The following is a 22,855-nucleotide window of genomic DNA, read 5'->3' as shown; positions in this document are numbered from 1 at the left end:
ACTGGCACAGTAACTGTTGCTGGGGCAAGAGCTTCACCACCAGATTATTTCCATATTGGGAGGAGGAGTGGGCAGAAACCCCAAAGTAGTAGCTGGATTAGAACTGTCGGGAAAACTTCGGGTTTTTGCGTAAATACATTTAGATAACCTTAAGGGCCTGACTTAGACCCAGCAAAACCAACAAGATCAGAGTTAAGGATTCTCACTCCATCTCTGGTACTCACTGGAGCGCTTGGCCCTCCAGCACGGGGAGGGGGGATGTTGGAGATCACACACTATCCCTGGATCCCTGCTCGCCCAGGCGAAGCCTTGGCCGCACGAGCGGTGCCGCCTGTTCCAGGTACGTGTATGTACAATGCACCTGCTGTCCTGAGCAAGGTGCCCTGTGTGCCTTAACACTCTGCTGCTTCCCCTGCTATGTTAATGGCCTGTGGCAGCACAGCAGGTGTGGTGGAAAGCCAGCAGGCAAAGGGGGAAGGGTATAGATGCAGTGAGAAGCTTTAAACTTCGAGTTTCCTGCCTTCTGTGAGCACGAGTCAGACCCTTAATGTTGTTTTAATGTATTGTTTGTGTTTAATTTTTAGTAAAAATTTGAACGCCATCCAGGCTGCAGAGGTTGCAGTGGATAAGAAGTTTAAAAGCTTTGGTTCAAGATTACAGGAGGCTGCAAGAAAAATTAAAGACATGGAAATGAGGATGGAATGACAGGCTGCTATTTTGCCTCAGAATACTGAAGATTGTAAAGCATTGAGAAATCGAATTCATGACCCTGGAAATCAAGCTCAGATTAAGAAATGTCAGGTTGGTAGGGGTTCCTGAAAGTCTTGAGTTAGGATAAACTGAGATTGTTTTCCCATAATGAAAGATTATAGGATGTGGGGGTGGATGGTATAATTTTTGTTATCTGTGTAATGTGAAATGCAATGCCATATACTTAAATAAGCCAACTAAGTGAAATTATTTGTTTAAATTAGTTTCACATTTGTGGTGTTGAATGTCACTTCTGACTGCTCTACAGTTATTTCTCTCTGGCACAGAGTTGCATGATTTACTGTAAATGCAGGCATGGGAAATACGGCTCTTAAATACACATTGCTTTCTCCTGCCTCTCCGAGGGTCTGCTGCAAAGCCAAAGGCACAGTGCAGGATGACATCTCTAGATAAGGATTGGGCAGAACGTATCTAAGTGGTGGAAGAGGAAGGGTTTTGTTCAGGAGGTTCTGATTCATAGTGAAGCCACATCTCTCCGAATGGGAACGTTTAATAGTGGCTGCCACTGTGATGAAGTTCCTGCGAGTTTACTTAAGTGTTGAGTTATTGCCTGCGATTCAGGGACAGGATATTTAGGCAGAAGGATTGTGCAACGGGAAGTCTGTGCTGAAGTTCAGAAAGGGTTTTGGCAAGCAAAGGTTTGTAGGGTTTTCGTGGTCAAGGTCACTGGATGTATTTGAATTCTGGGGACTTTTAACAAAGTCTGTCTCTCGGTGAAGGTTTGTCCTTGTAGTTGTATTTTGACTTCTGTTTCTGTGCTTTGTGGCTCAGTCTGGTATTCCCCTTAGCACCGATGTTACACAGGTAACTTGGTTGAAATCTTCAGATACACTGGTGTGAGGGGAAAAACAGACCACACCTTTGTGTATTTTGGAGAAATCATTATCTGAAAGGGCTGTGTTTTCTACTGTTAGACTTCATGGTTTTCTGAGATTCCTCTAGTCAGGAAAGTGTTTCTTAGAAGTGAGAGTTTTTAATCTCATATTTTTTGTTTGGACTGTATGTGTTTTGCTGTTGAGAGAGGTGCTTTAGTTGTAGCCCTATGCCATGTTTTTTGTAGCTCTGTGCCATCTTTTTCCTCATTCATCTGCAATGACTTGAGTATCAAAAGTTCTGTTTTTCTTTTTCTTTTTTTTTTTTTTTAATTTTAGTTAACATTCAGACTTGTCATTGAAGTTCTGGCTTTGCTGTACTGGCAAGACAATGACCATAACATTTGAGCTCTAAAGTGAGCACAGTTACTTTAAACAAAATGAACAGGACTTGCAATGTCATTTTTACATTTGTTTCAACACTTAATTGCATTTTAGGTAATGCTATTACATATACTGCTTTGAAAGAAACATGAGCAAGTCTATAACATGCTTTATCTTAGGGGTTTTTTTAAAGTAAATTTAATGTGGGGTTTTATAATTAAGTTCCCATTAAAGGACAGTAATTGTTCTCTGGGTAACTGTGCAGCTTTGTTGTATATTCATGTTGTGTTCCTGACGTGTATCACGTTATTAATGTGTGGTTTGTATATTAAAAATTACTGTGTAAGGGTTATGTGGCCATTTCTGGTTCAAACAGGTATCAGTAGGAAGTTAACAGGATGTGCAGTTTTCAAAAATTACATTTAAAAGGCTCCCACCTAATTTTGGTGGCTGGATGTTACTGAAAGAATATGTGTACCAGAAGCATTTCTAAGCATGTCTATCACGGTAGAGGTTAGGAGTGGGTGTTTTTACAACAGAGCATAGTTTTCATGGGTGTTGTACTCATGGAAAACTTTGCTGGTGAGTACTTTTCACGTCTCAGTGCCTCTGTGCTATGGTGAGAGCACTGCAGGGTCAGTCCTTTGGCATCATCAGATGTTGGGAGAGACTGTGACGAGAACAGGAAAGAGCCAAATGTAGTGACTTTTATTCTGTCTTCTTTACCTATTCAAACAGTTTTTATACCTGAGGAACTTAAATACCAGATTGTAATAGGGCTGGGCTATCATCCTGACTTGGTTAGGGGTGGACATGGAGTTTATGGGTTGAGGTTGGACTCTGAGGGCAGGAGTCTTCTTAGCTACACTCCTTCAGCCCAGACCTGAGCCTGGTCCCAGTGGTGGGGGGGTAATGAGCTGCTTCTGTTGACTTGTGAAAATCTCTCTTCCCAGCAGCTGCTTTTCTTCACCAGATACCTTGTACAGCTGGGATTCTAATAATTTTCCATCCACTTAAAATGCAGATACCAGTCTTTCAGGGCTTGCTTTCTGACCCAGTCTGGGACTTAAAATGCAGGGGTTGCTTGTAGAGGTTAACTGGGGAACTTCTGTCGTTTGCATTAATGTTGGACTAACTTGGATTATCAAGGAAATATGCAATGTTTTAAAATTCCCATTGTGACAAAAATATGTTGATATTTGCATATAAGAAAGATTTAGCCTACTTCACTTTGCAGTGTTTAAAACTTCTTATTTTAAAAGAGGAAAAATAACATGTACTTTTGGTTTTGCTTTTCCTTATCTCTTCAGGAAGTCCTTTTCTTTTTTTTTCTTTCCCCTGCCCATGCTTAACTACTTTTGTGTAAATGTAATGGTTTAATATTATTCCTGGTTTAATATTATTCCACTGAGTACTGTTGTGTATTTATCCCATCTACACTGTTAAAAAAATGCTCTCTAACTATCTTAAGGATTACTTTTCATTTCAAGACTCTGTAAAGAGGATGTAAATGAAGTCTGCAGTTCGGACTGATTTTCCTGACCCCAGATACTTAATGTGGATGTCTTTGTCACTCCACAATGTTCCAAGCGTGATGCTGGTTTAGAGAGAGACCTTTTGTTCATGTTTTATAAGAGTATTCAATAGTGGATTAAGTATGATGTGTTTGACTAAGCTGTATAGGACTGTTTTGTAAAACTTTTTAAGTCTTAGCAGACCTACATAGACGAGTAATTAGCCTGTAAACTTGGACAGTAAATGCCTGTATTTACTCCTCAGTAAATGCAATATTTTGCTGTTGTAGGCTTTTCTCAGTTAAATTTTAGTCTCAGCAGAATCATCATTATATATGTAAATTGAACTCTCAAATCCTCACTGAGTTGCTTATGATATTCCATAACCTACACTCTTGCAAGCCTGGACAAGATATTTCTCACTCTGTCTAGAGCTCACTAAGGTGTGGAATCCAATCAAAACATGGATAAGACAGCACAGACACTTCTTAATAGTGCAGTAAGGATGTATCTTTAAAAAACAAATATACTATTCCCATAGTGATTTTATCCATCTTTCATTGTTCAGCCTCCTGAACCTCCATGGAATTTTTTTCCTTCGGTCTTCCGCGTTTGGGTTGACTGCTGAGTGTAAACTTGTTCCTGTTTTATTAGCTTCAGTCCTTGAAATCTTTTTCTGCCATCAGAATAAACAGAGTAGCCATAATCTCTTTTTAAATTACATTTGCATGGCTTGACTAACAAGTGTTCTCTGTTTCCTTGCAGGCATTCGACCTCCGATCATGAACGGGCCCATGCACCCGCGCCCCTTGGTAGCGTTGCTGGATGGCAGGGATTGTACAGTAGAAATGCCTATTCTGAAGGATGTAGCCACAGTGGCGTTTTGTGATGCTCAGTCTACACAAGAAATTCACGAAAAGGTAATATTCCAGAGGCGTAATTGAGGTGTTTGGGAAAAATGCAGATATTTTAACGATTCGGATCAGATCCAGTGTTGTGTCAGCTCTGACGTTGTGGTCAGCTGTTGCATTTTAGTTACTGGCTGATCACCTCAGTGAGTGACTTGTTGGTCATTTCCAATAGGTCATGAAATATGATGATGAAACAAAGATTCCAATGTCTGTATGCTGAAGTATTGCCTTTGTGTAGTGTGTCTTTGGCTGGATGTTGTCCATATGATTACCTACTGAATTAGTTTCGTGGAGAGAGTTACTTCTGGGAAAAATATTACTGCATGGCATTTTGAAATACTCCTTGGAAACAGTTCTGTTACTCAACCTTTGTCAAAGGAAAGGCAAATCCCAGTATCAGGATTGTCTGTGTGGGGGACTTTGTAATTTCTTTGTTTAGCCAAGAAATTGTGCAGGTTGGGTTAAGCAGCCTTGTGCACTGAGAATGGTCACTGCAGAAGGGTTTCAAAACAAATGCTAACTCAAAATTTATGTGGAAAATGCTGTGAAATGACAACCTAACTTGAGAACATGTGCAAGGAAGTGAAAACTTCTGAGTCTTCATTCATAATTGGAACTGCAGAGATTTTGTTGGGGGCGTTTAATGAAATAAAGCTTAATTTATAGGGTTAAAGACTATTTCAGTTTTTTAATTTAGAGAAATATTCAACCCAAGATTTTTTTCTCAATTCCCTTTTATTATATATCAAGAGTTAAAATGTGCTAGAAACCCTTATTTCTGTGTTTCTTTCCAGTCATGTTGAAAAGTTGCTTTCATTTTACTGTTTTCCTGTCTCGCACCACTGTCAGAACTTTAATACATGAAATAGCTGGATTCCATTTACAAGGGCTAAATGACACTTGGAGAATAAGTAATATAAATACTGTTTCACTTTTATTAGTAGATAACAGCAGTGAACATGTTCATGTGAATGCTGTAACATTGGCAACTGCACCACCTGTATAGTTTTATGCTTTGCTTACTGACATCAACATCATTCACTTCTGGTGCATCAGAAATGGGGAATTCTTGTGTACCATAAATGCTGGGCATAGAAACATGGGGTATCTTCTGTTATTAGTGTAGTAAATGAACTTTCCAGATCCTGAGAGTGAAAGTCAGTGTGTGTCTCTCAATTTGTATCTTCAGAAGAGCATTTAAATATCTGATAAGTGACACAGGTTATCTGCTGATCTTCATGATCTTGCGTCCTTTGCTTTCCATTGTACAAAAGTAATTCGTTCTCAGTGATCTCAGTAATACATCAGGAATATTTTCTCTAGCTATCAGTACATTGCCATAACAAGATTTTCATTTTTCTAGAGGATGAGGCAGTCCTAAAACATTTGGGTTTTCAAAGTGCCGTTGTTCTGCCAGGTAGTAAATTTCTGCAACAAAAATCACAACCGTTAATTCATTATCATAGTGTTGTATTACTATAATGTAGACTTAGAGATCAGTTTTTTGAAGTGTTGAGCACTGTTCACTTTTGTTTAAAAAGTGTTCACTGTTCATCTGAGATAAAAAATGGCTATTTTTCAACTATCTTTAGAGTTATATTAGAGAAATATCTGTATTTTAGTACTGTTTGTATAATACCTTATTTGGGAACAGTGCTTTACTAAATATAAAATTGTTTTCACAGAAAGTTTTAAAATGAAAAGTTGCATATTTAAAGCAGTATCTAAAATGTTTGTGTAGTTATGAGTGCACGTTCCTGGCCATACTAAATGATGCTGTCCTGTTAATTAAAATACAGATTTTGATAATAGATGTTAATTTGCGAAAGTCTGTTACCCATTGTGAGAGAGGAGATGACTGAAAATCAGGAGAAGGTTTAGTGTTGACAAGAGCTTGCTGAAAGCAGAAGGTGAAATTTGTTTTTTCTTTCGTATTTCACGTCTACTGAATTTGTAGGGTGGCAGGTACAGATACACTTAGTCTGAAGTCACAAGAGGCAGGCCAGAGACTGGGAAGTTTAGGGTGGGGTTTGAAAAAGGTGATTGGCATTGTTTGATACACATAGATGGGTGACTGTAGATGAATGCAATGAGGGGGGAAAAGACATGAGCTGAGAATCACTTGGGGAGGAAGGGAGTGAAAGACTTCAAAAGGATGGCTTGGAGACTGAGGACTGGTGTAAACTCAGCTTGTGCAGCTGTGGAACCTATTGATCACCAGGGTGTGAGGAGTTGGCATTTGAGGAATGAACATTTTAGAACCTGGAGAAGGTATTTCTGCTGGTCATGAGAAGGTTTCAGTGACAGGACTACTTTAAAATACTGTCTTCTTGACATTTTAAGGAATTAGTGAAAAGGGGATTTGTAGCAGTTTGTGAGACAGCAAAGTACAAGTTAGATGCTTCTTTCATAGAGGAGCAAGGAGGCTGGGAGATTTTCACACATACAGAGAGAAGGAAGAGAAATGAGGATTTGAATGCCATTTGTATGCAGAGACAAAAGCAGGATGTTACCAAATACTGTTAAACCTTACTGTGTGTACTGAATAAAGAAAGTTTTTCTCCAAACAGGGTAATGCCCAAGTTGCAATTCTGTAGCAGCTCCCTTATGTCAAGAGTTCATTTTTCAATCACTTTTTATGGTTGAGGAGATTAAAGTGTGGAAAATAAGTAACTAGTTTAAAGTCACAGGTAAATAATAAAATGTATTAGAACTCTGCTTCATCTCAGGTCAAAGCATTCATTCCCTGTTCTGCTGCATTGGAAGGCAGCTTGCATGGTGAAGATATTGAAAATCAGGCTGCCAGTGCTTAAGTGAATACTGACATTTACTAAGAGTGATCCAAGGTTTTGAAATAACTCTGTGCTTAGAGGACGCTGACTACACTTCAAAAATTAATAATGTATAAGGTTTTACTTATATTTGGTTGGTTTGTTGTTTTCCCATTCTCCCTAGAAAAAGCAGTTTGTTTTCAAACCAGTCTGAAAGGCTGCAATAGATGTGTTTATCCCTTAACCCCTAAGTTCTGTTTTTTTGTAGATATTGCATAGGACTGCATGACGTTGAGCATTACAGTTTGCCAAACTGTGTCATGGGATAAATGGGAACTGGGTTCACTGCATCCTATCAGAAAACTTCTGTCATTTAGGGTAAAAATTATTTTAAGATTTCAGTGTTTAAATTTCTTTCTTATTAGAGATTGCATTACTGTTGATAAAAGTTACTCACTGCGCTTAAACTGCTTCTTATTTTACAATTAATGATGTGTAAATAAGTTCTCTCAGTAACCATCTAACACTGTGTCCAAGCGTACGTGGTGTTTTGGTTTGTTCTGCCAAAAACACAATTGCTCATCCAAAAAAAATATTTTAAAATACTTAGCTTGCTTCCATCCTCATTCCAGGACAACTTTCTTTATTCTCTATCTCATGCTCTGTTTTCTGTCCCGCTGTTTTCTCCCAGTTCCTTTTCCTTTCAGTGCCATTCACACAGTTCGCTGCTTTTCTTGGCTCCTTGGCATCCTACCCAGCACTCTTGATTTCTACAATATTGCTGCTCCTTTCCACTTCTGTACCTTTGAAGGCATGACAGACTCAAGCACACCCTTGAGATCTTTGTGTTGCTGAAGATTTTTTTTGAGTTCAAGTTCTTTGCTCTTTGGGCTTCCTGACCTTTGCTGTGTGTTCTGTAACATGGAAGTGCTGTGTGGGTCCAGAGGGCTGAATGTAAACAAACTGTGCAAGAGCTGGTAATGGACATCTCGGCCAAGCAGAGGGGAAATAGTGATTCTTGCAAACCCAGATGAAAAGACAGGAAGAACAACTGATTAGGAATGATCTGTAAAGCAAAATATATAGCCTGGAAAGCAGTCAAGAGTTTGTTTGAAGCTGAGTACGTTTTCTCGGTCTTTTTTTCTGTAATTGTGTGATTTCCTACATCACGTAGGAGAAAAAAATGTGTATGTTCTACTGGATTTACAGCTTCAAGCTGATACCCAGTTCACCAGAACACTGAAGAGAATAGTCTTCTTGGGTGGAAGTGGGAAAAGAGTCTCTGTGGTAAACCTGTGCCTCAGCCTTAGCAGTGATTGAAGTAGAATATGTCAGATCCCTTGACTCCTGTTTTATGAACACAAAATAAAATTGTCTTCAAAGTGATACTGCATTTCCATAGTTTTAGTTTTAACTTTAAAAAAATTTGAAAGGTCAGCTTCCTGTTCACCAGTGAAGGACTTGAAATTTTTCAATCACACTTTCACACAGGAATTAAATGTAGAAACAATTCCACTGATGACAGTTTTATCTAGGACCATTTCAAAGAAGAGCTGAAAAGCAACAAATGTTTTGAAACTAGTACAAACAAACTGAGAATGGTGCGGTTGTTCAGCTCTTTGATTTGTCCCTGTTACGGCAATGGTTAAGTAAGATAATTTTTTCAGCTTCCAATTCTTTGTTTAGAAGTAAAGCTGCAATCTTGTGTTTACACCATCAGTGCTGTTTATATTCATGCTGCAGTTGAAGCATTTTAGTTTTCCATCAAATTTAGATTCTCAAAGAACACAGAGTGAAAGGAAGCAGCCTTGTTCTAACAGTAATGTATACTTGGGAGTAACTTGGCACCTCGGAGCTGATCCAAAGCCTTGTAAATTTATTGAATGAACCTTGGATGAGATTCCTTATGAAAGACTTTGAAAACATGAACAAAAGGAAACCCTAAGTTACACCTCATTATACAAAGTAGTTACCCCACAGCAATCACAGTAAGGATATGTACCAGTCCAGGACTGGCGTTCAGTGGCCCTTCTGCCACTGTCTCTTGGATTTTGCAGTGGCAGTGCTACAGGTCAAGAGCAGCATCACAGGAAGGGGCAGGGTGCCAGTGTCTCCTCTGAACTAACACCCTGTAAAAAGCAGAGTGGAGGTGCTGCTGTTCCCAGCAGGCAGCACACATCAACCTTTCAGGCAGATTCGAGGAATACAGTCGGTTATCAACTAACATTTACTTTAATTTCCCATACCAGGTTTTTCTAAGGGTCACTGAGGCTTGAATGTTCCTGGTGCTTATTAAGAGTTTTTTTGACAGAGGTTTGTGTGGTATGATGTGTTGTCATCGATGACTTGCACGACATAGTGATGCTTGGGTATAGATGTTCAACCTATTGTACTGTCTGATAGGCTTGAACTGAACTGGAACACAATTCACCCTTATTAATACACAAGTTAACACACAGAACTCCTGTTAAAGATTTTTCATTAAAGCCCTTTATTTAGTAAAAATGTATCCAGAGTCTGTATTCTCAAATTGACTTCTGTCATTAAACTGCATGTAATAGTCAGTAAATCCTGGCTTTGAAAGACTGACTTCAGTATAGTATTTAAAAGGAAGCTTGCTGTAGGCTCTGCAGGTTATTTTGTAGTTGTATGTGTATTTGTGTGTATATATATATTCTTAATAGTTTATTTTTAGAAGGCTAGAAATACACTATCATATATACATGTCATGTATATATATATGTAGTTTATGCAGTGTATGGATATATAGATTTTTAGGGAGTGTGTTTTCAGGAGCCTGCAAGTAAGTTTTGTTTATGTTTGTGTAAAATCTTTATCCTTGTATTTATGTACAATATAAACTTAAGTATTAGTATTTAGGGTCCTCACTAGACAGTATCCTGGGTGAATAAAGTGCACATAGAATCACAGAATCAGCCAGGCTGGAAAGGACCTCTGAGATCATCAAGTCCAACTCTTGATCCACTACCACTGCAGTTACTAGACCATGGTAGTAAGTGCCACATCCAGTCTCTTCTTAAATACCTCCAGGGACGAAGAACCCACCACCTCCCTGGGCAGCCCATTCCAATGCCTGATTACCCTCTCTGTAAAGAATTTCTTCCTAATATCCAACCTAAACCTCCCCTGGCAGAGCTTAAGACCATTCCCTCTTGTCTTACTGATAGTTGCCTGGGAGAAGAGACCAACTCCCACCTGGCTACAACCTCCTTTCAGGGAGTTGTAGAGAGTGATGAGGTCACCCCTGAGCCTCCTCTTCTCCAGACTAAACAACCCCAGCTCCCTCAGCCTCTCCTCATAGGACTTGTGCTCCAGTCCCTTCACCAGCCTGGTTACTCTTCTCTAGACCTGCTCCAGCACCTCAATGTCCTTCCTGAACTGAGGGGCCCAGAGTTGAACACAGCACTCCAGGTGTGGCCTCACCAGTGCTGAGTACAGGGGAAGAATCACATCCCTGGTCCTACTGACCACACTGTTCTTGATCCAGCCCAGGATGCCATTGGCCTTCTTGGCCCCCTGGGCACACTGCTGGCTCATGTTCAGCTTCCTGTCAATCCAGCACTCCCAGGTCCCTTTCTGCCTGGCTGCTCTCCAGCCACTCTGTCCCCAGCCTGTAGCGCTGTAGGGGGTTGTTGTGGCCAAAGTGCAGGACCCGGCACTTGGCCTTGTTGAACTTCATCCCATTGGAGTCAGCCCAACTCTCCAGTCTATCCAGATCCCTCTGCAGAGCCCTCCTGCCTTCCAGCTCCTGCCAGCTTGGTGTTGTCTGCAAATTTGCTAATGATGGACTCAATCCCCTCATCTAAATCATCGATAAAGATGTTAAACAGGACTGGGCCCAGCATTGATCCCTGGGGGACACCACTGGTGACTGGATCCCAGCTGGATGCAGCCCCATTCACCAGCACTCTCTGGGCCTACTCCGGCCACTTCCTAACCCAGCACAGAGTGCCCCTGTCCAAGCCATGGGCTGCAGCTTTTCCAGGAGTATATTATGGGAGACAGTGTCAAAGGCTTTGCTGAAGTCCAGGTAGACACATCCACAGCCTTCCCCTCATCCACGAGGCGTGTCACCTGATCATAAAAGGAGATCAGGTTGGTCAGACAGGACCTACCCTTCCTAAACATGAAATGGGGGGGGTTGCTGACAGCACCATGGATCACAGGAACCTAACAGGGAGCTGAGAGTCTCCTAAAGAGAAGCAGGAACTTGTGTAAAGCAGCACAGTCCAGCAGAGTTCTGCAGAGCTACTAAATACCACTTGAGCATACTGGCTTTGCTTTTTGCTTTTAATGGTGTTAGGTTCACATGGACCCTTGGCAATGTTTTAAGTGAGGCTTTGAGAAAAGCTAGAAGTCTGTGCAGCCTTCCCTGTGTGACAGACTACTGGTTACAAATTCAATGTGCAGCTGCTTTTTGCAAGTTAAATAAGGCAGTGCCTACTCAGTTTTGGTAAAGTACATTTTTTCCACCCAAATGTGCAAAATATCTCAAGTCTGTTGGTGATACTGGAAACTTTTTTTTTTTTGGAGATGACACATCAAACTCCAAGAAATGCAATACCCTGTAGTTTCTAGAACCAGATGAAATATAGCACTTTATTGTGATGATTTTTCTAGAAGCTGGTTTTTACAATTATGATACTTTATCATAGTCAATATGTAATTTATAGATATTTTCTGTCTCTGTGTTTAAATACTTTGGCATTTTATGTACTGTTAGTTTCTGTGCTCTAGATTTGATCCACAAGCTTCTGAGATCAGTCTCTTGTAGTCAAATCCAGAAATGTTTTTAGATACTCAAAGAAGAGGAGGCCTTGCTGTTGCATTCTTAGCATGTTACAGTATGTTACTTTTTTTGTGAAAGTAAAACAAGATGCTAAGAGTTCTTCCCCAGATAATGTGTGTTGTGGTGACTGTGTGATGTTTGGCATGATGGCTAGAACAGCCTGGTGCTGAAAGAAGGTGGAAAAAAATAGATGGGAAGATACTTAAAAAGGATTCCAACCTTTGGTGTAGTCAGTACTCAGGATTTGTTAAATTCTTGGAAATAGAAATGTCTCCTACTGCAGTGTCATCTGTTCCCTAAGAGCCTTGGGGACCTGGCATATTGTGAAAGCAGAGTAGTCATTTTGGGGTTGAAAAACAGCAGAAATACCTGTCCAAGCCATTGAGATTGGAAAGGCTGTCACCTCATGGAAGAGGGTGTGGAAGGGGCTTGCAACAAGCTGTAGCTTTACCTGGAAGGCAGTCAGAAGGCACAGAAATGGGACAGATCAGCTACATAATCGTTTGGTTACAGAAAGTAACTCATGCCCTGTGTTTCATCTTTTGTCTCTGATCATGTCTCCCCGAAGAGCACAGTTGCAGTGTGATAAAAGCAGGAGTGGCTGTTGGAGGAGCACAGCTGACTCTGCTTGTTCTCTGCCAGGTTTTGCCCGTTGGGTTTCCTCGTGAGCGATCGTGAGAGTGTTGTCTGACTGCCACAGACTTGGGCTCATCTGGAATTTTTGCCTGGATTGTTGTCTCAAAGTGACACAAGTTGATGTCTTTGTAATAAAATTGTACTAAAACTTGGTAGAAGTTATTTCCATCAAGCTTGTTACGGAAAATGAATGAAAAAAACCCACATATACTCCCTGTTTCTCTCATCCCTCCACCACTGGGAGTACTTCTGTTAAATTATCAGTAAATTGCCCCTATGCAGTTATTTTTTCTAAAGATTATTTAATTTTCTGGAACTGTTGACATTTATGCTGGATTTAAGTTTTGTGTGTTATATTCAGATTTAGGTCAAGTTTTGTTTTTATATATTGCTAAGCTTGTCAAAATTCCTTGTGTGCATTTAGTGTATGTAATGACTGAGAATATAATTTACGCAAATAGTTCCAAAATCTTTCAATCCAGAAACTTTTCACTATTGTTTTAATTTCTTAAGTGGCATTATTAACATTCACCAGTCTGATTGTTTCTAACTTCAGATTTTCTGATAATATTTTCTGCCTTTTCAGCATTTTTTGCCACTTGCAAAAAGCAGTAACATAATTAAATTATCAAATTAATGTGATGCAATACACACTTGCAGAGTATTATATTTGCTGCAGTGGATTTCCTTGCTAACTAGTCCATAATCCTAGGAGAGGCTCAGTCACCAAAAAGAAATTCTAAAGGATTTGTCATTTGCATCTGTTTGTTCCATATCCCATATGATGGGTAAATAACTGCCTGTGGAAATGGAAAGTGTCAGCATTAAGCCATAACTAGGAAATATTTTTCCTTTTATTGAACACATTCCCAAGGTTTCCAGTACTTTTCTGTCTCCTCCCAGTGCCAAGCCATAACCTAGATGGTCCCAAAAATGTGGTGTAATAGGTCCAGACCGGTGCTCTTGGAGTCCAAATGACGGTCTTGACTGGCTGAGTTAATAAAATATGCATGATTATGAAGTGAAAAGCTGCCTCCCCAATGAAACACTCTGATTTTAAATGTCTGAGCTGTTTCAGCTGTCTTTTAGCCCGTGATTAATGCAGATCCTAAAGCAGTGGCAGCTCCGTACCCACAAAACACACACACCGCTGGCCTTTTCCACTCTGGGAGAGGAGGGTGTAGCTGTCACAAGAACCTTAGGAGTGTCCTTGTAGATTCTAAGCTTCTTCAGTTTTTGTTCATCTTGCAAGTACACAGAGGATGTTGCAGCACAGCCATCCAGAGCAGCCGTGGAGAGGCAGGGAAAAATACATATGACACAACACAGAATAGAGGACATGGCTATTTGGAGACAACCAGGATATCATGAGGAACTCGAGGACCTTGAGGCTTGAAGTAACAGGTGCTGCAACTGAGCTTGAATAAATTTCCCTATCACTGAAACTGGAAGGATTTTGAACAACTTTTTTTTAGTCTCTGGTTGGACCAAAAATAACCTAAGGGCATTTTAGCTGGGAACTCAGGTTCTAAGGGGGACTTTTTCTTGTGCAGGCTGCCTCAGACATGACTTTTGGTTTGGTCCATGCCAACTGTAGTGTCACTAGAGAAGCAAAACCAATAAACTGTTTTAGATTTTTATTAACCCTGTGTAACAGCTGAAGGTAGCACGTCCTGATGAGTGCAGTCTTTCTAATTGGGGACTGATAGATGTAATCTGCAAAGGACTTAGCTGTACCATTAAAATCAAGGAGTTCTCTGTGTGTGTAATCATTTCATAAGATCAGAGCCTACAGCTGGTCTTTGAATTATGTTGTAGCTGCATTCTTTAAGGATGTGTAATTTGTAATTTTTTTTGCAGTTCTTACTCTAACTAGTAAATGCAAATTCTGCTCAAAGGATTCTGGCCTTTATCTGACTTAGAACTGGTTCCCAGTCCAGAAACACATGTTGAAATAACATAAATAATTTTATGAACTATTCAGTAAGAAGGGCTTTTCTTTCATTTTTATGGAGTTTGATATTTCTTTAGAATTTTTTTATTTGTAGATTTTAATTTCAGACATTGCTGCTGCAGATCTGGAGTTCCAACATTTGTAATCCTATGAGTGCAAGACTGTGTTTTGCTGCAATAGTGTTTTAAAAAGTATGTGTGTTGATGTTGATTATTGTTGCTGATCTTGCAGTACACTAGGCAATGCTCATATGAGCAGAAATAATTCAGATGACAGAATCTGTACGTGTACCAGACCTAAAAGTCTATTGAATAAGAAATTTAAAGCCTCTGCAGAACTTTCATGTGAAGTGTGTCATAGGAATCTCTTGAAGTTATTACAGCTGGCTTAGCTACTGAAATGATTTGTGCCTGGTTTGTGTCTTGTAGAACGATTAGGATATTAGCTCATGCATTGAAGGTAGAAGCACAGAGAAGTGTTTTGAAGAAGTTAAATCCTCCAGTTTGCATATAAAGAGGAAAATATTCTCTGCTTTCTGAAAAATAAGCTTGTATCAGCTGTGTGGGGTGCAGTGTCACTGTTTGGTAGCAGAATTTGAAACCCATCCCCTTCTCCTCACCCCTTCCCCTTAGGTGCTCTTGAGTAGATTGGATGCACTCTAACCCAACTTAATGTGACAGAGTCTGAATATACTTTATTTTTGCTTTTTTTTAGTGGTCTCTGAAGTTTGTTTTTTTTTCATATGCAACATTTTTGCTTTATTGCAATTTCTTATTTCTCAGAGGGTTTGTTGGGTTTTTTTCTGGATAACGTCAGCTTTGGTATCTCAGTTAATATCAATTCATATGACATCCACTTTTCCCTCAGTGAGAGCTTAGTTGCAGTATCAGTAAACCGAGGGGCAAACACTTTTGTTCTTATGTACAAATTGACAGATTTCAGTCTCCGTGGAGGAGGGTGTTTGTAATGATCACTGAATGTTTTCTATTCAGGTGTCAAGTGGTTTAATAGCTCAGTGAATGCCTGTAACCTCTGTGTGTGTGTGTGTGGTGAAGAGATACTGCTCTGTAACTCCATTCAGAGCTGAATGTCAGCTGCCTGGGCATAAAATACTCACTGTTTGCAGGGAGTGTTCACTCCTGTGTTGGGCTTCATCTGAGTGTGCAGATACAGTCCAGTGGCACTTGTATTTAGAGCTTGGTATTGCAGAGCATCACCGGCAGAATGAGAAGAGTTTTCCCTCTTAATAAGAACAAACTACAGGTCACTTAGTTCTTCCAAAGCTGGTCCCATGGTGCTAGAATAGAGGCATCAGATGAAAAAGACTTACCAGGAGTCCGAAAGATATTTGGAGAAATAACCTGTAACAAACAAAACAAAATTGGATTTAATGCTTTTACAGTTTTTATACCTGAAACTATGTATATGTGATTAAGCTATGAAAGAAAAAAAATAAAATAAGTGTTTTTTCTTCCGTTTTATTTATAGGTACTAAATGAAGCAGTGGGTGCACTGATGTATCACACTATCACTTTAACTCGAGAAGACCTGGAGAAATTTAAAGCACTTCGAATAATTGTCCGAATTGGCAGTGGTTTTGATAATATTGACATCAAATCTGCTGGAGATTTAGGTATGACTGTTACACACTTTATTTTGCATCGTACACTTAACCTCCAGAAACCCGATAGCATCTAAATCTTTGCATTAATGTTTTCTGTGTGTTTTATGCCAGCATCATATGTAAGCTGTGTAATTTTCTCATCAGACTGTTTAAAACTCATTATGGCAATACTAGCATTAGTTAATTAAGTGATAATATTAACAGCTTTGTGACAGGTTGACAATCTGCCTCCTCTATATAGACCCAAGGAGTAAGGCCATAATTTTTCATCTCTTTCTTTTTTACCCCAGTTGTATATTTTAACTACTACTGCTGTAATCCAATTACAAAATATAATTCCATCACCATGGCATACTACTTCTGTTTGAATAAAAAAATGAGATCGTTATCAACTCTCTGGGACTTATTTATGATGCATGAGATTTAGTACTAAACCACTCCATAAAATAGAAATACCGATTTTATAGGAGAATCAGTTGTTGCTGCTTCAGAATAAATTCAGCTACTGCAACTATGGAGAGATGGTGCTTAATGTTTCACTGTAACAAAAGCAACAGTCTGATTTGTACTTTTCTTACTTTAGGTTAAACTGTCTCTTACCTGTAGTCTACAGGTAAACAAACATACCACTTGGTGTAAAGATTTTCTTCAGGTTTTTATCAAGATTGAGGTGACCAAGTATGTTTCCCATTACACTCTGGGAAAATCTTAGAAACATTTGTGTCAGTGCTTAAGGAATAACCCCACTGGTGTAGTGAGGAGCTGTATGTAGTGTGGTCTGTTTATCAGCTAATGACAGTGAAACACTCACCTGTTTCGATGGCAGTGTAGTTTGCACAGCAGACACAACCCAATCACTCCTTGTTGGGTGTAGAAAGAGCAGGTCAGGTCTGAGAGTGTGCAAGGCTGCGTTCTGCCTGTTGTAACTGGTACCCCAGTCAGGCACGTGCTGTGGGACACAGAAAATACGTATCTGTGTAGAGATTGACCTGGGGTAAAATCCCAGATCAAAAGCCAAAACCTAAGTACAGATCAAAGGCTCCAGCCAGTCAGGAGTGGAGAAAGTGGAGAACGTCAGGAGTCTGATTTGTGGAGAAGATTCCTGATAAGACGAAGATCTTTGCAGGTTTGTTGTCTGTTTCTTTTCTGCAAGTCTCTTTGCTGGATTGTAACCCAATCTTATAACAAATGCAACCACACAGTTCTTCAAGGCAGAGTACAGCAGATTAGGGAAATTCTCATTCATATGAAATGCTAAATGGACACGTTCCCTATCATTCAGGTCCTCTGTTGTGATTAGACTGATTTAGGATCCAACCTGTTTGGGCATCCCTGTATTTACAAAATAGGATTGTCCACTCTACCGAAAGCCAGTAAATGCTGGAAGGATTACAGAGTAAAATCTCTGATTTTAATAGTTTGGGTGAAATTGCTGCAATGAAATACTAACCACTACTGGGACAAATTGCCTTCCATTTGTTGAACCAGTGCACATAATACACATCTCAAGGAGGTAATGGGAGAGTGAACTACTATTTATAAAAAGCTTTGATTCACTTTTTAAATGTAACTTAAAGTTAGACCACAGATCTAACATAGTCCTGTACTTACTTCTTGAGTTATTTTTCATTGAGCTGGCACATGGGGTTGTTAGCAGCTTTTCCTATTAGGTATTATTTTTATATTAGCAGTTTTATCTTCTTAAAATCACGAAAACGTGTTTCTTGTGATAAAATCTGCTTTTTCTCCACTTTATTAATTGTTGACTAGAAAATCTGTAGAAGTTGTGGGTGTAGCTGGATTCAAGTGAAGTGGGAGTGAAGGTAATTCCTGATGACTCCTGCATTTCTCAATATCGAACCTGTGTACAAAAGGACTGAAAACAGTGAGGAAAGAGGAAAGGGAAGGGAGCACAGATAGATGGATATGGGAAGAGGGTACTGTGTGAAATGTCTCTTCATCTCCTTGCCTCTCTCTTGCTGCTTTTTGTGGTTCACTATGTCTCTGCCTTTCAAAAAAAGCCTGGTTTTAAAGTTGGAGAAAAATAGGGAAAAAGAAGTTGCTACAGTTCAGGAGAGAAATTACCTGACTTTTGTTCCCTCAGTTTCCTAAGGAAACCTATTAGAGAGAAAGGTATGTTATTTCTCTTCCCAAATACATAATATAACTCCTTAAGCTCTTTTTAAAGCATTATGTGTTGATGCCAGCTATTAGGAGACACGCTTATTAAATGTACTTTGCCATCTAAAACCTGCATTTTTTGCTTCCAAGAAAAAGGCTTTATGTATAAGCAAATGCAGCTGTTTATTATGATGTACTTAGAGGGGTGTTATTTTTCAGTCTTATACCTTTCCCCCAGCTTTTTTCCTCATTTTTAAAAATTGTGAGTTTCCTGCCACCATTGATGATCGCAGGGTGCCAGGATTAATATTCCAGCAAGTGATGCTGCTATATCTTTTTGTGAGTTTAAGGGCAGTGACTCAGCAGACATTATTATCTCCACAGAAGAGGAAAGAAAAATAGTTCTGCAGGTTCCTTGTGCTGGTTTTTATCGATGTAGGGAAAGCTGTAAAATAAGTTATGGGCAGCAGAGTAAAGGCGTTTGAATGTAAAATGTAGATAAATATGGTATGAGTTTATTATGTCATTGTTATTGCTCTTATTGAAGAGAATGTTTCTTCTTCCTTACTTCATAAGATACGCTGCCATTAGTTGAGGACTTACTGAATATTTAGTTATGTAAAAACCCAAACAGTGAAAACAGGGTGTTTTCAGGAAACAAAACACTTTTTTTTTTTCCTCCACCGTGAAATTATACTGTGTGCTGTTTGTTGTCTCAATCAGCAGAACTGAGAGACAAACATTTTGTGGGAACTGATGATTAGAGAGAGAACAGACTGAAGAGAGACAAGTCAAAAAGGACACAAATTTTTTCAAGGAAACATTTTGCTTAACTGCTGTGTGTATTGAGTACTAGAAGGTAGAAAGGAGAATGGGGTAACTTGGATGCAATTGCAATCACTTGTTGCCCCATCTGTTTGTTGGGGTTTTTTTTGAAGTAAAAAAGGCTTATTGTGAATCTTGAATCAATCTACCTTCCAGTTTTCTGTGGAAATCTGTAACATTCTTAGCTGCTTGATTTTAAACCTGTTTCAACTAGTAACTTTTCAGCTGTTAGCAATGTGGACTTAATTTTTCATTACCAAAATGCCATACAGAAGCAGATTGCATGCATGCAGAAGCAGATTTTGCATTTCCCTATTGACAATTAGGTGGGTCCTCTCTTTAATCTGAGGAACCAGGAAAGGACTGGGATTCTGTTTGTTTTAATTCTACAAGCCCATGTGCAAAACATAACAGATTGTCCCTCCCTGTGTCATGATTACCCATACATGATTTGGAATTACTCGTAGTCATCTTAAGAGGGCTTTTTAAGAATTGCCATTATAAATTATTTTATCCTTTTTGTAACTTGCATAGATAGCTTTTGGGAACCTATCTGCTCAGCAGGAAAAAGACAAGTCACAATTAAACAATGATCATTAACCACACTGCTGAAAGCAAGGCAGAGGTTTCTCTTTGCTATTCAAAACACCAGGCTCAGTGGAAATGTAAAACGCTTACCAAGACTCAGGTTTTAAACTATCTTGATGTCTTCAGTGCTCTCCTTCTGTGGCTTCAGTGGTCTGTTTACTATTTGCCTTAGTTTGAAATAAATAAAAACACAGTAGTAGTTAAAAAATCAGAAAAATAAGTTAGCACATGTTTATCAACTATTACGTCAGGTATTCTGTCTACCATTATGGTCAGAAACTTAGTATTTGTGCAAGACATATTGAAATATCTGTAGTTTTAAACATCATACTCCTGAACTGCTGTGAAATGGGAAAAAAGTAAGCAATGTTTGGCAACTGGTGTGCTCTCCCCCCTGTTTGCAGGGATTGCAGTGTGTAACGTGCCAGCCGCCTCCGTAGAAGAAACGGCAGATTCTACCATGTGCCACATCCTGAACCTGTACAGGAGAACCACCTGGCTGCACCAGGCTCTGCGGGAAGGCACAAGAGTACAGAGCGTTGAACAGATTCGGGAAGTGGCCTCTGGAGCTGCCAGGATCAGAGGGGAGACCCTGGGCATTATTGGATTAGGTATGTTGTCTTGACAGGTGGTTTAATACTCTTCATTTACAAAGATTTTAAAAATGGGACCCTTTCATCCACTCTCTGTCACACATTGTGTATAATCCCTCTTCGTTCCTGGTGTTTATATATTTCAGAGGTTTTCCCTTTAGACATAGTCATTTTCCTCAGAAAACTGATTTTGTTGCTGATATTCTCTCAGTTCTTTGAGTTTCTGTACATATTTCTGTTGCCATATTGCCTGGTGTCAGGCACACTGGTTGTAAGAGAAGGAGACATCATCACTTCCCTTTTCCAGGACAGAGACCCTGCTGCTTCAACTCAGTGTCACATGTATGTGTTTTATTCCTTATCCATTGTCATATCTGGTTCTGTTTGGCCTTCTTTCCTTTTACTGTTTTTTACATAACTGAAAAATCTTCTCTGCAGTAACAGCCTGCAGAGAAGTTACTTCGTGCATTTGGTTGAGCTGCATCTGAAATTGTATTTCAGCTCTAATGAGAGGAAAAATATATGCAAGAAAGTTTGAAATGTTTCCAGGCCTAATAAAATCACCTACTTACCTCTCTGAGTGGCCCTAAATGTGTTTCAGCATCCAACAGATGGACAGGCTTGCTTGGGATGAATTAATTACTGTCTGTTACAGAAGTAGAGAAGAAAAACAAGCAAGTCAGTTTCTATGTAAAAATTATTCAGTCATGTGCTAGTCTTACACAGATCTGATAGACTGTGGATGCAGTTGCTGTGCTGTTCATCCACAGGAATTAATAATATGATTTTGACAACAAAGCATCATACTTAAATGACTGTTCCAGTTACACACTGCTGTCAAATAACTCAGGCCACGAACTCTTACTTTCGGAAGCTGAAAACATCCTGGCATTACATAGTACTGATTTAAGTGAGTATGCAATACACCAAAAACATCTTCACAATCAAAAAATTGCCTGTAAAATATGACTTTCAAGAAGTTAGTCACGAAGCTGCTTTCTCAAATCTATACTCATGTAATTATGCATCTCGTTTAAACACGCAATGATTATTGCACTCACAGTCACAGCATCTGTACATAAGTAATAGACAGTTGCCTGCAGTGTTTCCAAAATGGAAGTGCACACCTAGTTTTTGAAACTTAAGCTTTTGGCTCACATGCTGTGTATCTCACATGCATATATGCTGAAAATATCTGTCCTGTTGTCATTGGATTTTTTTTTTTCACTAAAGAAATTCAGACTTGAGATTAGAAAAAGTCTTTCATCACTGACTTCCCTAAGTGAATGTTGTGTGTTGGTTTTGCTGTGAATGACTGAAAAGTGCAGAGAAATAAATGGATACCACCTTGCCAATATGTGCATAAAGCTTTATAGAATGCTAGGTTTTGGTTTTAGTTTTAAAAAGCAAACCTCTCATGTGCATGGTGTATTAAAAAAACCCAGCAAAATCTGATTTTAAAGGCACACATCTGTTGCAGTTATTAACCAGTCACTGTCTCTAGTCTTTTGTTCTTCCTATATATTTTCCTACAATAGAATATTCACAATTTCAAGGAAAATTAGCCTGTAAAGTCACTTTTGGAAATTTCCACTCTTCCTTTTTGTGCATGGATGTGACTAGGCACAGCACTTTGATTCTGACCTGGTCTAACAAACTCCTATGTTAATGAAGACTGTGTAAAATGCAGACTGTACTAGTGGTGGCTGTAGTAGAGTTTCTCTGTGAGCAGTTCAGACCTTTAGCTGTGAGGTACTCCCTTTTCTAGTACAGATCCCTGCAAGAGGCTACTTGTCCCTAGTTTCAGACTAAAATATGTATTTACAACCAGGGGACTCCAAAAGACTGTTGTCCTTAGGTTGTGTTGCTTTACTAGTGGCCTCTTCCTGTGTCTGGAGTTTCGCCTCAATTTATTATTTTATTAACATGTCAGTGTCAGAAGTGATGATCCACTCGGATGCTGTGAAGTGAATGTATTACACACAAAATAAACAGTTCTCATCATCTGTTACCAAGTCCTTTTCTGTAGTTCTGTATAGTGTCACAGTTTCTGTCCTTTCTTGTTAATGTGTGTCTGAGATCATCTCCTCTCAACCACAGCTGTGTTTCTCTATTCTTGTCTAAAACTTGCGGTCTCTTCAGCAGTGGGTTGTTTAAATTTATCACTTTGCTGCTGCAATAGCTAACTCCAGGCCTTCTTTGCATCTGTTCCTGGGCTTTTCTCAAGAGAAACACCCTAGCTCTTGCCTATCTCTGTGCTAGGGAATGACTGTGTCATTCCCTCCGGAGTTTGAGCTTCTCACTTATCCACTTGGTCTAGCCAAGTTTCATGACTCACTTGCCTTCTTTCCATCACCCACTCTCTTTTCTTTGCCTTCTCTCATGCATATTCCTGTTTTGATACTTGGTCTATCCCCCTTAATCCTATTACTCTGTGCTCTTCCTTTAAAGTTAACCCCATCTCTCATCCTCTTCTTGTATTGAGCTTGAAGATGAGCAGAGACTCAACACCATAATGCCTCCTTCACGTGTCTGTTGGAT

At 39.4% G+C, this 22,855-nt stretch overlaps 2 protein-coding genes across 8 annotated transcripts in view; both read left to right on the top strand.

The window, feature by feature from the left end:
- Positions 1-22,855, top strand: part of PTCD3 (pentatricopeptide repeat domain 3) — an 822,782-nt gene that overhangs the window by 29,791 nt on the left and 770,136 nt on the right. The window lies entirely within an intron of this gene.
- Positions 1-22,855, top strand: part of CTBP1 (C-terminal binding protein 1) — a 234,579-nt gene that overhangs the window by 191,577 nt on the left and 20,147 nt on the right. For 4 of the 7 annotated variants that reach the window (XM_050338088.1, XM_050338087.1, XM_050338093.1 and 1 more), the window contains 3 exons: positions 4,247-4,401; positions 16,052-16,196; positions 20,126-20,332. In XM_050338088.1, the coding sequence (XP_050194045.1) occupies positions 4,247-4,401; positions 16,052-16,196; positions 20,126-20,332 (507 nt within the window). Of the gene's footprint in view, positions 1-584; positions 802-4,246; positions 4,402-16,051; positions 16,197-20,125; positions 20,333-22,855 lie in introns of all 7 variants that reach the window. The other 3 variants (XM_050338092.1, XM_050338091.1, XM_050338090.1) reach the window with 1 other exon arrangement.

The sequence above is a fragment of the Myiozetetes cayanensis genome, unplaced genomic scaffold, assembly GCF_022539395.1.
Source record: "Myiozetetes cayanensis isolate MyiCay16 unplaced genomic scaffold, myiCay2020 scf7, whole genome shotgun sequence".
Classification (NCBI taxonomy): Eukaryota; Metazoa; Chordata; class Aves; order Passeriformes; family Tyrannidae; genus Myiozetetes; species Myiozetetes cayanensis.
Note: the sequence above shows the minus strand (reverse complement) of the source record. Positions and strands in the feature narration are given on the sequence as shown.